The sequence below is a fragment of the Tachysurus fulvidraco genome, chromosome 21, assembly GCF_022655615.1.
Source record: "Tachysurus fulvidraco isolate hzauxx_2018 chromosome 21, HZAU_PFXX_2.0, whole genome shotgun sequence".
NCBI classification, from domain to species: domain Eukaryota; kingdom Metazoa; phylum Chordata; class Actinopteri; order Siluriformes; family Bagridae; genus Tachysurus; species Tachysurus fulvidraco.
In genome coordinates, this window is record NC_062538.1 from 15,123,248 (window position 1) to 15,140,616 (window position 17,369).

Below are 17,369 nucleotides of genomic sequence, written 5' to 3' on the forward strand. Positions count from 1 at the left end.
CCCGCTTTAAGTCCGATTAGCCTCCAGCTAACTAGTTATTCATAGACTTCATCACAAACAGCACTGCAGATTCGCTCCAGTGGCTTTGGTCGGAATTTACCGGTGTGAATTAAACAGTGTTGTTTATTTAGTCGGTCGACTACATAGCTGTATTTTTTTTTTTTACAACTTGTTACCGGTTTAATTTATCACCAGTATCGTTTGTAATTCGACGCCACTTTGTGATGAAATGTCTCAGTCGGAAACGGCTGTTCCTTCGCCAGAGCTGCGCGAGAGCCTGCAGGTGTCCAGTCTGACGCTGCTCGTCCTCGTGCTCATTCCCTGTGTAGTTTTACTGCTGCTGTTAAACTGCCTGTTGCTGGGATACAAACTGCTTCAGTTTGCGAGGGGAAAGAGAGCGCGCTACGGATCTGAGAGCGTGCTCTTGAATTCGTCAACGTCGCTGTCCACGCGGCAGAGAATCGCACGTTTTAACGACGACGCATCGTACGGCCCGGTACGGAAAACGAAATACGCGTCCGTATCAGAGCCGATGTTGGCGCCGCCGATCACGTCGTCGCTCAGTTCATCTGCAGAGCGGAGGGCTGCGTGCGGCCAGCGCTGCAGGTCGGAGGCGCTCGCGCGACCGGACGGGGCTACCTATGCGGGTTCGGGGTCGCTCCGCGTGCCAAGCACGTTACTGGGCGCCAGCGGGTCGCGCGCTTGGCGAAGGAGCGCGCCGATGATCTTACAGTCCAGCGACTCGGAAATAGAGTGCGAGAACGTCGCACCTCCAAATTCTCCAGAGCAGCTCGTGACGCAGATCAGGGTAGGAGTCCTGAACGGGACTTTTCCAGCTCCACAACTAGAGCCAGACTATATGATGGAATATCAATATTTACTGTTACTCAATGCTGTTTTGTGCTCCAAAAATATTGTGATATTTCTGCCCGAATCCATCACTACTCAATGTAACAAATAACATTTTTATGCAGATTGTTTCCTGTCTTTTTGATGTATCCGATAGGTAACAGCATAAATGTGCGTTGGTCAAAACATACTACTCCTTTAATGGGCTGCTTTTCAGCTACTTTATGGTAGAGTAGTGGGGATATTTAAATGCAGCTCTGGTGTGCTACGTGTAAAATCATGTGTCCTGAACACTCATGAGCTCTGACCACAAGCTTTACTGCACACCTTTGGGATGAACTGGAACTTTGACTGCAAGCAAATGGCTTATGACCCAAATTTCCACAAATCCCCATGGCCAAGTTCCAAAATCTAGTCTCTAGCCTTTCCAGATATAAAATAGGTTATAAACATATTACAGGGAGGTTCTTGTTATGATGGGATGTTTAACATGCACATTATATGTGTGATGGTTCTCCTCTGTTTTAATTATGTGATGCTGCAGGTGTATCACAGACCATTTCAGAATCGTAATGTAGAGATATATTGCAGTATATTATTGGAAGATTGTTTTTTTTTATGCCCAGACTCCAACACACAAATCTTTCAGACCCTGATTGTGAATAATTTAATCGTTATCTTCAGTAAATTACAGAATAGTACAGTTAAAATGTTGTACCTTTATTTTCGAACACACATGCTACCTTGACAGTGATGTCTGTCTGGCTTTTGTTAGTTACTTTGTAATTTGTTTTTGTTTGTGTGCAGCATGGTTCATTGCCTGTGATGATGCGCAGGAGTAGCACTGTGGAGCTGGAACTGGTCTCCCTCGATAAGGTCCACCTGGAAGGGGAACTTATCAGCAGCATCCCACAGGAGACCTCGTGCTTCATAGCATCCACAAGCACCTCAGCTGCTGGGCCTGGCCTGGACAGTGACTTCGGTGCCAGTGCAGGTTAGTTCAAAGCTTGTTATAAAATTTTCCTTTTAATCGAAGTAATTCTTTAAAGATCTAGGAATATTCTTAGCCCATTTCATACTTGACTGTAGCTTATGTGGGAATTGGATTTTATTTCATCCCATCAAAATCCAGTCACAGAAAATGTAGGATAATTGATTTGGGAAAACTCTTAAAATGTAATAATTTAACAGTATTTTCAATTTGTTAAAAAGAAAAAGGCTTAACAGTGGAGTTTCCCTTTTAGCCTGCTTTTCTATATATTTGTGTTGAATTATGTCCACATTTCAGGTGTGTGTAATGAAGAGGGTGTAAAACTGTACACATAATTATCCAGGTGTGTCTTTGCGTATCCTGTCGGCGGACAGCGACGGTTTTCCAGGGGCAACCTGGGCATCTGGTCTTGAATGGGATTATTATGACCCTAGCTACGTCACGCAGAACCACGTTCCCAAACACAGACACCATGCACCGCCCATCACAACCAAACAGTACTGGGTCTAATATGCATCGTTCTCCAGCTTGTAGACAAAGACCTCTATAGTTTTAAACTCCATGAAACACAGAAACCCAACACCTTATCCACATGTATACTTGCACAGTTCACTTTCTTAAACTGCAGGATGTTTTTTTTTTTGTTTAATATAATCAACCACTTGTTCATGTGTTTACTCACACTTATTATGCACTTACCTTCCACTGTATGCACTCATATTGTATGTTATTGGTTTACATGTATTTTGTTATTCTTTACTTCAAGCTCCTGTAGTTTGGGCTCTTCGTGCACGTTTAACACAAGCACTTGCATCCAAAATACTATTCTAGCATTGATCAGTTGACACTGTATCACCCCTAATGTATTTTATTGTCTAAATAAAACATTTTATACTACCCATTAGTAAATGAAATGAGAGGATGGAAAACCACCATCAGACAGATACATGAACATGTTCCTGAACAAAATGTTTGTTCAGAACTCGAGGACCTGTGCAGCACCAAGTTTGGCATTTTAAGTAACCTCATTCTGATGGATGGCTCAGGTAGGAGAACAGCTTAGTTTGTCCATTAGTACTTGTGCAATGGCTGCCACCACCTGTAGCCATAGCCATGAACATTTAAACTGAATTTGTTACTCAGAGGTTTGTTCTTGTACCAGACCTTGGTATTTTCATGAACTTTGTACCATTTTCCAAGTCATTTCAACTGCACCAATCCTGTAAGTATAAAACATTTAAGAGGGAGCTAAACACAATCCACCCTAGTTAGTATGCTTCAGTACTTTTATATAAAACGTGAGAATACACACATTTCAGAGATGCGATTTCATTTCATACCCAACCACTTTTTGCTGGATCCTGTAGATTGATGCACCAATTTTCACAATAAAAATTACCTCCATAAGTTTTATACAAAAAAGTAGCCATGAAATAGAGTGTGGAACACTTTATTTTTGTTAGATTTATGTACATTGATCAAGTGCCACCCAAACTTTGACGTTCATATAAACTTAACTGGAGCACTATATGCAAACATTGAGAGACATGAGCAGAATGTAGGGGGGGAACATTACTCAAAGCTGGACAAGAAATTAAGCACAATTTCTTTTAGCTTGGCATCCGATGCTTCAGAAATCTTTCCATCAGCCCTAGAAAAGAATTGTTGATTTTGTTTAGAAAGTGCAACAAATCATTAATCAATGCAATATGAAACTTAGACCAAATGGATTAGGATGCTGAAATTGTGATCTTGGTCACCTGATAGTTGCAAGCAGTTCCTGGTGTTGACTGAGAACGTGCTGCAGGAACGCCTTCTCAAACCTTGTGATCTTGCTGGGTTCCATCTTGTCCAAGTAGCCCCTCACACCAGCATAAATGACTGTGACCTGTTCCTCAATGGCCATGGGAACTGGGAATAAATATACATTTTAAAAAGCTGTCCAGATGAAGGACAAGTGTTTGGAATGGTGATTACAGTGCTTGGATAGCACAGAATATAAGACTAAAGTTAAGCTTTACTTCTCTGCCACAATAGGACCAAGTCTGCTCACCGTACTGTCCCTGTTTCAGCAGCTCAGTAAGCCGAACACCCCTGTTGAGCAGCTGCTGTGTGGCTGCATCAAGATCAGAGCCAAACTGGGCAAAAGCTGCAACCTCACGATACTGAGCCAACTCCAGCTTCATTGTACCAGCCACCTATACATGCACATTTTAGGTGTTTAGGAGGTATTAAACCAGGTTTAAAAAAACAAAAAGACGACCAGAAGGTGATTGTCTACCTGCTTCATAGCCCTGGTCTGGGCAGCAGAGCCCACACGGGACACAGACAGGCCCACATTAATGGCAGGTCGGATACCCTTGTAGAATAACTCCGTCTCCAAGAAGATCTGTACATGTGGGTTAACATTTTAGGAGGAATTAATTTTTTTTTTTTACCTTTGTCCATTACATATGTATTGTGTGCGCAAAGAAGCTAGAGCAAGACATCACAGTGCACCAGAAACAATTGGTGCAAGCAGTTACACTAACCTGTCCATCAGTGATGGAAATGACATTGGTGGGAATGTAAGCAGACACATCTCCAGCCTGAGTCTCAATCACAGGCAGGGCAGTAAGTGAGCCACCGCCAAAGTTGTCGTTCATCTTGGCAGCTCTCTCAAGCAGACGAGAATGCAAGTAGAAGACGTCACCAGGGTAGGCCTCACGCCCAGGGGGACGACGCAACAGCAGGGACATCTGACGGTAGGCCACAGCCTAAGGGGGAATGAAAATTGCTACCACGTTCAACTTAATGAAAATGCAAAAAGCACAGGCCATGACAACCCACCCTCAAGTTAAATTTTACAACAATAAAAATACCAGCCAACTGAGTGACAGTATGCTTACAGAAAGAATCAAACGCGTTTAAATGCATTATGAAGAATGTATTTAAAAAGGACAGTGTTCTGTTAATACAATATTCTGAATTAAATACATAGAATTTAACATACACACTTTGGTTTCTATTCTTGAGAAACTGGTCTAATGATAAAATGCTCATTATTCTATTGGCTCAAAAGACCAGGGTCTTTGAATTACAGGTCACACTCAGTAAAAAGCAAAACAAGCAACAAATACTGAACATATTGCATCCCTTTGCATTCAACTGAACTGTCTTTTCCCACTAGGCAAATATTAATCAGTGACAGAGTGCCTACTGATTACATACAGATAAATACATACAGATAGTGAACTATATATATCTAATAATCTTGAACTTTTATTCTGTTAATTCTTTTTTTTTTCCTTTTATTATTCCTTATGTTTACCTTCTGCTCTATGTTTATGTTCTGCAAAGCTGCTTTGAGACAATGTCTATTGTAAAAAGCGCTATACAAATAAACTTGAATTTAATACTGTTTTGGCTGTTTTTTTTTTGCACGGCCCATTTTAATGTTTCAGATAAAAAAAATTAATTGAGTCAAATATAACATGCAGTTTTTGAATGAAGTTATGGGTTTCCCCACAGAAAATTTGTTAGTTAAGGTGGTAGGGGTGGGCAGGGCTTCTTTGTGAGATAGACCAGACTCTGTACTACATTTAACAATTATTAAAAACAGGCACATGCAACCTAGCTAGCAGGTGAAGAACTCAAACAGCAAAATCACCAGCTAACTTGCTTTAAATTTGCAAGAACTATAGACTAATACAATAACATGCTTAAATATACCCAAAACATAAGTTATCCTTCAGACAGTGACGGACCATGTCTCTCTCATTTCGGCCATGTGGCGCACGTGCCCGCTCGCAGTGTGAAGCGCGTCCGTGCTATTTTCCGAGATGCACTTGACGGCCATTTGTGCAGCGGAATTTTTTTGGGATGACCTAGGTAGGATTTCCCAGCTTAGGCAGGCCGCCCGAACTGCAAAGCGCTGCGTGAAATCCTGAAGTTTTATTATTAAGGGAAAACAAAATCCAAACCTCCATGGCCATGTGTGAAAAAGTTATTGCTCCCTAAACCTAATAACTGGTTGTGCCACCCTAAGCAGCAAGAACTTCAACAGAGCGTTTGCGATAACTTGCAACGAGTCTGTTACAGCACTGTGGAGGAATTTGTCTACTCATCTTTACAGAACTGTTGTAATTCAACCACATTGGTGGGTTTCGGAGCATGAACCGCCTTTTTAAGGTCAAGCCACAGCAGCTCAATAGGATTCAGGTCAGGACTTTGAATAGGCCACTCTAAAGACTTAAAGTTTTGTTTTTCTTCAGCCATTCAGAAGTGGAATTGCTGGTGTGTTCTGGATCATTGTCCTGCTGCAGAACCAAAGTTCGCTTCAGCATGAGGTCATGAACAGATGGCCACACATTGTCCATCAGGATTTTTTGGTAGACAACAGAATTCATTAACCAGAAATCATTTTTGATTGCGAACAGGTGTGGCAGTAATCAGGCCTGGATGTGACTGGTTTATCACCCCAGAGTTCAATTAATCTACAGTTAAGTTATGTTTTAGCAGGGGGGGGCAAACACTTTCACACAGGGCCATATGGGTTTGGATTGTGTTTTCCCTTATTAATAAAAACCTTAATTTAAAAACTGCATGTTGTGTTTACTTGTGTTCTTTGACTAATATTTAAATTTGTTTGATTATCTGAAACATTAAAGTATGACAAACATGCAAAAAAAAAAAAATAAATAAATAAAGGAAGGGGCAAACATTTTTTCACACCACTGTAGGTTAAGGACAGAAGCAGTCTGGACAAGCGTTTAAATAAAAAGGCCAAATTTTCCAAACAGGAATACTATAAGTTATAAAAATAAAAAAAAAATGACATTGAGAATCCTTGTTTAACAAAATATTGACACGCTCTTTGGGGGCTGCAACACATTAAAATGTCTTAGTAAAAGGTAATTAACATTTCAGACCCGTACCTGCTTGGAGAGATCATCATAGATGATAAGTGCGTGCTTGCCATTGTCCCTGAAGTACTCGCCCATGGAGCAGCCTGAATAGGGTGCAAGGTACTGCAAAGGAGCAGCATCAGAGGCTGTAGCAGAGACCACAATGGTGTATTTCATGGCACCGGTATCAGTTAGCCTCTTAACCAGCTGAGCCACAGTGGAACGCTTCTGTCCGATGGCAACATAAATACAATACAGCTTCTTCTTCTCATCTGTGCCATCGTTGAAACGCTTCTGGTTGATGATGGTGTCAATAGCAATGGCAGTTTTACTGTTAATAAAGAAAAGTCAAAACAAGCCTGTGAGCAGCTAGTAATGACAAGTGACTTCGACTTTTCCTAATGCCATGGACTGAAATCATTTCTTACTCTATAACTATACATAAAACCCATGTATACCAGCCCCGGAATCTTCTTTTGAAAAGAACCGTTAAAAAAGTAGCTCATCCGCCATACCCAGTCTGTCGGTCTCCAATGATCAGCTCTCTCTGGCCACGACCAATGGGCACCAAACTGTCCACAGCCTTGATACCGGTCTGCATGGGCTCCCTCACAGAAATACGGGGGATGATGCCTGGAGCCTTCAGACCAACACGCCGACGTTGCTTAGATCCCAATGGACCCTGGCGCAATACAAAGGTTAAAATAAAATAAAGTTAACAGCAAATGCCTCTTACAATGCATATTCAAAATGAAGATGGAAACAAACACCATCATCTAATAAAGGCCTCATTAAGGTCAAACTTGCACTTTAATTCCAGCATGCACTGCATTTCTATTAAAACTAATAAATATCCCACAATCACGTTAATCGTTATTTGCAATGCAATTTGCTCTTTTTGCATAGTATATATTTTTTTTTATAAATTTGTGGTAGCTAGGCAAGGCCAAGAAAAAAAAAGGCACGCAAAATTTAGACAGCATAGCTTCATAAGATTTTGCTGAATATTGTCATCTTGGCCAGAGAAAAATTAAAAAAAGGAAAAAATATTTTTTCCAATGAAAACAAGAAATTTCATCTCATAATCAAATCATTAAATTTGTAAATAGGTATCTCCCCCAGTAGCACATCTTTTGCCAAATTAATTTTACTCTGGAAATCTGCAAGTAAACTACAGCAAATTCTACACTTTCCAGTCACAGACATCAGAACACCTCTGGTATTCAAGTAATGCATTACTAGTTAGTGTCCGACAGTGCACGTGTTGACATTCTGCCCACATACATTTCTGCCACTCTCATGGTCTCAATACACAAATACAGACAAAATGCTTTCATTAGAGGTATACAAAATTTAAAGTGTTCTTTTCATAAATTATCCTAAGAAAGAAAAGAACTAGGGGAGGGGAAAAAGAATGAATAAATAAAAATCCACTATGACTCAGCATACCTTGCCATCGATGGCGTTTCCTAAAGCATCAACGACACGGCCGAGTAGCTCCTCTCCGACTGGAACGTCCACAATAGCACCAGTTCTCTTAACAATGTCCCCCTCCTTGATCAGCTTATCGTTACCAAACACCACAACACCGACGTTATCAGCCTCCAAGTTCAGAGACATTCCCTAAAAACAAAATTTTATTATTATTTTTTTTAAAGCATCAACATATCCATAAACTATAACTGCACAATTTGGGGAAACTGCACACATACACATGACCAACATCAAAGTTACAACAGACCGAGTGAACCAGGTTCACCGAGGTGTACTCACCTTCAGGCCAGAGGAGAACTCCACCATCTCTTCAGCCTGCACATTTCTCAGTCCGTACACACGAGCAATACCGTCACCAATAGACAGCACACGTCCAGTCTCCTCCAGATCAGCACTGGTATCTGCACCCAAGATCTTATCCTCCAGAATGCTGGAGACCTCAGCAGTGCCTGGACAGGACATAGGTGGTCACTATGGACAAGTGTATTAAGCTCATGCGAAGAAGAAAAAAAAAATCCTGCCACAACAAAACAAGGTAGTACATGCACATACCAGTTTTCTGCAGCCATGGCTTTGCTGTGTGCAGGTTCTTTGCTCCCACACAAGCAGCAGCTACATTCTTGGAAACCTGTTGAGCAGTTAAATAAGATAAATAAAAGAAATCCATCTGCTGATTGCCTTCACAGAGGCCTTTATGTTGTGTACATTACTGTTGACCTTCAATTCCTGTAGAGCACAATGGAAGACAAGTTATCCGAGATGTAGTATATTTAAAAAAAGAAAAAGAAAAGAAAAAAAGATTAAAACTAAATGATGTACACTTGCTAAACAATCCGTATGAAACGTCACCGCTATATAAGCAAGAGCTAGCATGTTAGCTTGCAGTGCTAACCACGGTTAGCAATCTGTATTGCTAAAAGCTAACAGCTCAAACTGAATACTTCAGGAAAATAACATACTCCGCTCTTCAAGGTCACAATATTGAATTGAAATCAAGTACAAGAACAAAGTAATATAATATAACAAGCCACACAATCACCTACAAAAACACCCAAACCGGATAAATGACCAAATCCTGACCTTCAGTAGCTAAATGTCATTCATTTGACACTGGTTTTTAAATTGTTGCAACATTAGACACAACACATATCTATTCACAGCATACTAGTGACATTAAACTAGTTTGTTTAGATTAGTGTTTATAAGATGTTCCGCAATACAACTTCAGCTCAAGTAGAATAGCAACACAAACTGCAGCTCTAACAGGCCGAGAGCAAGATGGCGGCCGCACGCGCCACAGAAGCGCTGACATTCAGGACACAAAAAGTCAAAAGCAGTCAAAAAATAACAAAAGCCTTTTGTGCAAACACGGAGAAATGACTGATTAAATACTCACAAAGGCGGCCCGACGAGGCAGGGTGCGGGCAATAGCCGCGGCGACGCGAACTGACAGCATATTTCGTGTTTAAGTGCAGAACTCGTCCTCCACCAAGCAGCTACAGCGCCAAGGACCGGAGTGAGCGAAATGGAGGACGCCGGCGAGAGCTCATATAGAAAGGTCAAAGCATGACCCGGAAGAAGTATACGGACAGTTTTAGTTTTTAAAAGTAACGATAAATTAATAATAATAAAAAAGAAACGAAACGATGATTGCAATTTTAGACAAATACTTAAATATCTTACAGTATATCCACTAAGATTTGTAAACAAAGCCAATCTTTAAACGAGTGAATTCTTCTGTACTTAGTTAGCATGTTTATATATTTAGCTCAAGTCATTTCAGGTTTGACATTGGGACTGTCAACATAAACTCTAATATGTACATCCTTTCTTTGATAACTGTACAAAATGCAAATACCAAATTGGTACACTTATCCACTGTGTTTGGGAATGTAAAGAGCTTCAAACATTTTGCATTGGTCAGTTTATTGGAGAGAATGTTCCACTTGAACCAAAACTGTGTGTATTCCACACATATATATATATATATATATATATATATATATATATATATATATATATATATATATATATATATATATATATATGAAGACCCAGTAGGGTCGAAACGTTGCCTTTTATTAAATATGGGAGTTACAAACAGCGTCGCGGAAAGTACATCATGAACAGTTTTACTCACAAGAATATATGCAATGTGGACCATGTATTAATTCAGTCCAGTGTGTTTCCATTAGTTCTGTTCGATATTCACTGCATATATACCAGTGTTGATATATGACATATTTTATTGTTTATTACTTCATTTACTTTTTCGTTCATTTATGTAAAGATATCCCACACACAATGACATACTAACTATAATTCATGCAGTTATCCAACCACAAATCATATGGCATAAACACAGTACATAAAAACCACTTGGATACAGTTGAAATGCTTCAGTTCATTTTCATTTTTGTTGGTACCCAACAGGATGATGTGAATATTTTAGAAACTCCTGATATCCTGTTGATTTTCATGTGCAGCAGAGGTTTATGGAGAAAATATACAATTAGAAGCAGTTCTGTTGGGAGAAATGCCTTGTTCGTGAGAGACGGGGGTTGAATTGAGGAGAAGCCGACAGCAAATCAAATATTAAGGCAGAGGGACGATAACAACTGAAGACAACATATTTATCCACTTCTGCAGGAATCTAAGGCACAGGTTCTTGATTGGAAAAGATTGGAAAAACAATGGTCAGTCCGATGAATTTTGAGTTCAGCTGCAATATTTGACAACAGTGTGCATTAGTTTTAGTTGCTGCTGGAGGTGTAATGGTGTGGGAAATGTTTTATATTCACACACTGTCTTCTCAACCAAGCATTTAAATGTCGCATGAAATCTGAGTATTCTTCCAGACCGTGTGTGTCCCTTTTGGGCACAATTTACCCAACTTATTTCTAGCACGATAATGAACCATGAACATGACAGTAAGTTCAGCATACTTAAATTAACCCATTAGACCAAATAAACAAATTGAGTCTGTTCTGAAAGCAAAGGGGAAACAGATCTTTTTTTACTATTACATTTAAGCATGGAGAGACACAGGTAAGGTATATTGTTGTACATGTGTCTTTTTTTTTTTTTGTGCTTTTCATGTCATTCACTCTTTACATGTCCAGCATTTGGCAGACACTCATCCAAAGCAAGATTTCTTTTTTGTACAACTGAGAGTTAAGGGCCTTGTGCTCAGGGGCCCTACAGTGGCAGCTTGGTGGATGTGGGATTCGAACTCACGACCTTCTGATTGGTAGCCAGATTACCTTAACCTCGCTTTCCTATCAGATTTTGGTGCCGTAACCCTGTAACATAGAATGAAGACAAAGAGCCATGACTTTGGTAGATTTTTTTTCACATTCACTGGACCACTAGGTGGCGGTAAATCAACTTTTAGTCTCGCTTTATGTCTAAGAAGAAGTTTTGGATGTAACATGGCGGGATTTTCTAGTGTTTGTTTACACAGTAATCTCTTAGTGGTGTAACTTGGTTCTGTGGTCAGCAGAAGTATGTGTGAAGAGAACAAGAGGGTGAGCGGCGTCATCGGTGAAAGAGAAGTCTGTGTCTGTACGCGTTGTTTTCTTTTCTTTTTAACCCGGTCTGTTAACTGTAGGTAAGACGGTGGCTCGAGACGGTGTTCGATGCCGAAGGAGTACCGGATTTTGAAGTGAGCACGCGCACGATCGGGCTGCTGGACCAACTGGCACAGATTAGTGAGCTGAGGTGCACAGAAGTGTCCTTACTGACACGTGACTACAGACACAAAGCAGCAGAGTACAGCAGCGACGGTACACAAATATCCATCCATGAATTTACTTCCTGTGCTGTTTCGTATCATCTAATATGACAAAATATATTGGCGCACGTGACGTCATGTGGTAGCCTAGTGGTGGCGTTGGGCTACTGACCAGTAGGTCATGAGTTCGAATCCCACGTCCACCAAGCTGCCACTGCTGGGCCCCTGAGCAAAGGCCCTTATCCCTCAGTTGCTTATTTGTGTAAATTGAAATCAATTGTAAATGCCAGAAATGTAAATATTAAAAATACAATTGGGAGCCATTTAAATCATATCAAGTGAATTTTATTGTCATTTTAAACGTGTATATCTGACGCAGTACATAATGAAGTAAAACACATTCCTGCAGGACCGTAGTAAGAACTATACGTAAGTTTATCCCAGCCACATAACATGTATAATGTGCACGGTGAACGTTGGTGACTCGGTGTGGGCATGTCCAGTGAGACGGGAAGAACGTGAACATGTTACATTTATGCACATGTGGAGCTACTTGGTGCAGCAACTACCAATGGGAGTGAAGACAGTAGAGCGTATGTGAATAGTGCAGTATCAGATCCCATAGTGGAGGAAACAGGCCATGGACAAGAAAGTTTAATGGTTATTGGTTAATGCTGTAGTGCCACACACCGATAAACGTTACTGTGGTATCCAGTGGTAATGTTAACCTCCAGCAATAAAATTGCTGCCTGTGTGAATCAACATGTCTTACACTGCAGAAGGAAGGTTTTAACAATTACAATAGAATAAAATATAATTTTATGAAGAATAGTTAAAATATAAATGAATGACAATTATTGACAATTTTATTAAAATGTTCAATTAATTAGCGATAACACAATGATGACAGTTTGCTCTGTGCTGCACACTCAGCTCCTACTGGACACTTATACAATGTAGTAGATGATAGATGGGATACAAACAATTTAAGATGCTTTCCTTTGGTTCTAGCCACCCACTTGCAAGAAATCCTACATCAAGGTGTCGGGCTTCAACCTGGAAGTGTTGCCCAATCCACCTCTGATCTTTTGTCTGTGATACAGGGTACTGCTGAGGTCCTTAAAGTCAGGGATACATCAATGGGAAGGTAATATACCACAGTTGAGTTCAATTTAAAAGCATATTGTATTTGAATATTAAGGTTTCTGTTTACAGATTTAGTTTATGCAAGGTTTCCCAAAAATGTTAGTTTTGTAGTGAAGAGTGTCCTTGTAGAAATTTTCAAATACTATGTCTATAAGTAACCATAAGTGACATAACTATTAATTTCCTAAATAAGTGCATAACAGCTGTGATTCTAATGATGGGCATCTTTTACTTGAGATTTTCTCTGTTTTATGCAAGTGGAGATACAGTAAGATGACATACAATCCAATGGCTTCTGTACATCCCTTGAACCACCTGGTCCGTTGCTTCAATTTAACAATGACGGTTATGTAATAATCCATTAGAAAAGTTTCCAGTTCTCCAGTGTGTAACTGTATGGGCAATTTTTTGCAAGGAGGTAAGACTAAAGACAGAAGCTAAAATATTTAGTGTATCGTTAACAATCTAAGTAACCTAAGCCATAATAATAGCTTGCAAATTTATGTCTCTTATCCTCCTTAATTTTGATTATTGATTATTAGCACTATACCATAGAATTCTTATGAACCCTTTTGTATTACTTTTAGTAACTGTGTTAAGCAATTTCTAGACAAATGATTAAATTTTGCCTATTTGTCTCCCAGTTCAGACGTGTTTTATGTCACCCTTCAGCTGAGAAAAGGCTTCGGCTGAGAAAAGAATACAGAAACTCTCCCTAATATTCTGCAGATATCTCATTTCCATATAAATGTATATCCTGTGTAATAGACCATGATCTAATTTTTTTTAAATGGCACCTGTGTGAAAGTGACTATCATTTATTAACTACTGGCTTTACAGCTTTGTCCCTGCAATTAATAAATTGACTGACGACCTGGCTGAGGCAGAGAAGACAGACAGGAAGTTGGGGCAGGAGCTCGCTGCTGTGAGGAAGAAGATGGCTGCTACAATGATTCTTCGGAAAAAACTTCAAGAGTAGGAACAAACACAAAAAACACACTGAATGAATGGCACACTGTCTGATACATTCATTAAAGAGAATCTACAGTTCTCTTGTAAAGCACCGGAGTAACAGTGGCAATACTTTTGTTTTTGCTATACACTAAGGATATTTGAGACTGAGCTCAAAAGATGAATGAGATGATAGGTCAGAATTTCAGCGTTTATTGCCTGATGTTTATGTTGAACAGCTTTGAACAGAGCACCTCCGTTCACAGACATCCAGTTTTTTTTTGTAAGAAAATCATTGGAACATAGCATCTTACACCATTTTACCCGGGATGAAGTCCTTTGTTGTGTTGGCAGTGTGACTTTGGGTCCTTGCTTTACTGCATGATGAAGTTCCTCTCATTTAGATTGGATGCATTTCCGTGTAAATTGGTGGGCAGGATGTTTCTGTAGACTTCTGAATTTATTATTTATAAATATAATTTATTAATGATTAGTGAGTCACATTCATCATTGTTTTATAGTGTCAATTTACCACACCACTACTTAGTTTTAATAGTATTTAAATTTGGATTTATGCCACTATGCTAATACTAGATCGACTTATACAGAAGTGGCTGTGAAGAGAAGCTCTGCCTCTTATTTTTGTTTCAGGTGCTTACAACAAATATCACCACTATTCTTAGTTTGGATCCAAAAATCATTGGATTTTCATCCAGGTTATAAGCCTTTTTAAGTACTCTGTAACTCCCTGTAACATCAGAGTGGCAGATAACCACTAACTTCTCACAGGAACAATGAAAATGTACCATCAACCAACACATTAGCACACAGGAGCACAAATATTTTAGTATGAACATGTTTCTCCATGAGCTTTTCCTTTTCACACAATCTAAGCAAAGGCTAAAGAAAAGCTGAACTAAAAAAATCACCCTGTGTTTTGTTAGGGATTTGAAGAAGATTGCACAGGTCCAGCAGGTTGAGGCTGCTACAGCTGAAGAGAGGTTGCTCAATATGGACTTCATGAAGAACAAATCTAGAGATCTGACCTACAGGAATAAGATAGCACAGGTGTGTGCGTGTGATTTTGCGAGAGAGTTCTGTGGATTTCATATTTTAATGATTTTTTAGTTTTTTGATGTTCACTTAAAAAACATAGGTACATAAGTGTAGGTTCATAAATTACTCATTTTTAAAATTACAGAATCTTGGAAGGTCTGTCTAATATAGCCTTGTATTAAAAGGATTAATGCTTATAGTCATCTAACGTGTATTTATGCTCTAGGACAAGTTGGCTTCCAGACAGATGAAGGACACACTCACTCATCAAGCTATTGTGGAGCTCGCGGAAGTATGAAGTCCCATCCACTTTTAACCATCATATTATCATTTTCATCATTGTTAGTCCAGGCTTTCTCTGTTCTAAGAGTTTAAGAAGCGTAATGTTGATTATGATAACAGCAGTAAAGTTCTGCAGACTTAAGTTTGCTCAGATAATTACCAAATTATTGTTTAAGGAAATTACAAGAAGCTGTCTAGTGTGAAAATGTGCCTTGGATGATCTGTCTCAGTCAAATTCGGTCATATTTTAAACTCTCTGTCTTTAATTTCACAGAAAATCACAGCCCTGAAACAGGAAATATCCCCTCTCATGAAGAAACTGGAGCCTTATAATGACCTGAGCCCTGTAAGCAAGCCTACAATGTTTTGCCTTGTTTTACCAATCTAGTATTTTCCATCAGTTACAAAACTAACACAACAATCTTTTATAGAAATTAGTCTTTAAAAATAAATACAAAAATGGCGTTTAAAGGTCATTTAAGATGAACAAATGGAAATGTAATGAAATATAAAGTCGCCAATGATTAGAATCATTCCTTTTCATACAATGAGGTTCTAATTTGCCGGATGAAATGTCTCTAGCCTCAGTTGTTCTGCTCCCGGATAGAGTATAATGTTATTTGTGCATATTTTTTACACAACCTTAAGAATGTTGAATGTAGCGTGTTTAGGGCTCCAGGAAAGAGGAGACTAGAGGCAGGATTGTGAAAATCAATATCTTTTAATATTTTAAAGGGTCCAAGTAGTATCAGAATGGTTGTTTAGAATGTAGTATTGTTGCCGCACAGCTCAACGTTTATTTGAATCTTTATATGACTCATGAAACACTTGCACCACTTTAAAACAAGAGGTTATACTGAATAAAAATTATGATGCTGAAATCTCAGATTAGACTATGTGGCACTAACCATCATGTCAACCACTGAAGGTTGATCTCTCACACAAACACACACACACACACCTTCACGTACACACACTCTTTAACTGAAGCTCTTGACCTTTATCTGCCTGATGATATCTGAAGTTATATGTGCATAAAATTATGACTTAAAAGATTTTGGACAAAAGTTAGCAGCATGTAAATTGCAGTGTAATGTTAACAGCCCCCATAAATGCACTTTTAATTTAATTGCTTTTTTTTTTTTTTTTTTTAATTCACAATTCCTTCCCCTCCACAGAGTCCTGCTCTGGCTCGGGTTGCAATTGAAGAGGTGAAAAGAGAGCTGGTATGTTTTTGCCTTATTAAATTTATTGCTAGATGTATAATGATTGGGTAGTAAGGATAGATACATTGTCATAAGCTTATGACACTGCTTATTACCTGTTAGTTATGTTATGTTATGTAATGTTTGTATTTGCATTTACTAGGAGGCCCTGGATGCTGCACTAGAGCAGAAGGTTGATTTGATGAACACTTTGGCTATGTGAATAACTGAAGAAGACTAAAGATATTAGCAGCAGTTATAGTGTTGTTACTGAACTAAATTTTAGTATTTCCTAGCCAATGTTTTCTGTATAAGCTTGTGCAAATAAAAGCATTTTTCTATTGAGTTCATGTTTTATCTATCTATCTATCTATCTATCTATCTATCTATCTATCTATCTATCTATCTATCTATCTATCTATCTATCTATCTCTTTATTAGTAATCATTGGTACTTTTGCATCACCAGTGCTGGTGTTAGAGGGTATGTAAATATTAAAAGAAATAATTCAAAGCGGGTTTCATGGTGTTAAACACACCTTCACACCACAGCTTCAGGGTCCCTGTGTCAAGTTTCTTCCCATCTCGAAAAAACATGCCAGTAGATGGTTTGGCTTTGCTTGTGGGAGAGAGTGAGTGATGGATGGATAAATTGATGGGTGGATGGATGGGTCAGAGAATGGATGGATAAGTGGGTGGATGGATGTATGGACTTTTTTCATATTCATTGTGTATTCCTGCTTGATGTCAAGTGTTCCTGAGACTACACCAAATTGC

At 39.1% G+C, this 17,369-nt stretch overlaps 3 protein-coding genes across 4 annotated transcripts; 2 read left to right on the forward strand and 1 right to left on the reverse strand.

Annotated features, from left to right (window-relative positions):
- The first annotated feature begins 34 nt into the window (after positions 1-34).
- hwa (huluwa) lies at positions 35-2,737 on the forward strand. Of its 2 annotated transcripts, none has more exons than XM_027133298.2 (3): positions 35-808; positions 1,657-1,843; positions 2,138-2,326. In XM_027133298.2, the coding sequence occupies exons 1-3, from the start codon at positions 230-232 to the stop codon at positions 2,173-2,175; spliced, it is 804 nt and encodes a 267-aa protein (XP_026989099.1). In that variant the 5' UTR covers positions 35-229; the 3' UTR covers positions 2,176-2,326. The 2 variants fall into 2 exon arrangements, with proteins under 2 accessions (XP_026989099.1, XP_026989089.1); XM_027133288.2 differs by having other exon boundaries at positions 38-808; positions 2,184-2,737.
- Positions 2,738-3,274: 537 nt separating this feature from the next.
- On the reverse strand, positions 3,275-9,770 carry atp5fa1 (ATP synthase F1 subunit alpha). Its single transcript, XM_027133276.2, has 11 exons — positions 9,617-9,770; positions 8,773-8,848; positions 8,500-8,669; positions 8,176-8,349; positions 7,242-7,408; positions 6,757-7,057; positions 4,372-4,596; positions 4,122-4,229; positions 3,894-4,038; positions 3,601-3,751; positions 3,275-3,491 (listed from the first exon to the last, which is right to left on the reverse strand). The coding sequence occupies exons 1-11, from the start codon at positions 9,674-9,676 to the stop codon at positions 3,413-3,415; spliced, it is 1,656 nt and encodes a 551-aa protein (XP_026989077.1). The 5' UTR covers positions 9,677-9,770; the 3' UTR covers positions 3,275-3,412.
- A 1,816-nt stretch (positions 9,771-11,586) lies between these two features.
- haus1 (HAUS augmin-like complex, subunit 1) lies at positions 11,587-16,938 on the forward strand. Its single transcript, XM_027179120.2, has 9 exons — positions 11,587-11,747; positions 11,831-12,005; positions 12,965-13,100; positions 13,940-14,074; positions 14,995-15,118; positions 15,333-15,398; positions 15,663-15,734; positions 16,567-16,614; positions 16,757-16,938. Exons 1-9 carry the CDS (start codon positions 11,727-11,729, stop codon positions 16,814-16,816), a joined length of 837 nt encoding a protein of 278 aa, XP_027034921.2. The 5' UTR covers positions 11,587-11,726; the 3' UTR covers positions 16,817-16,938.
- Positions 16,939-17,369: the final 431 nt, after the last annotated feature.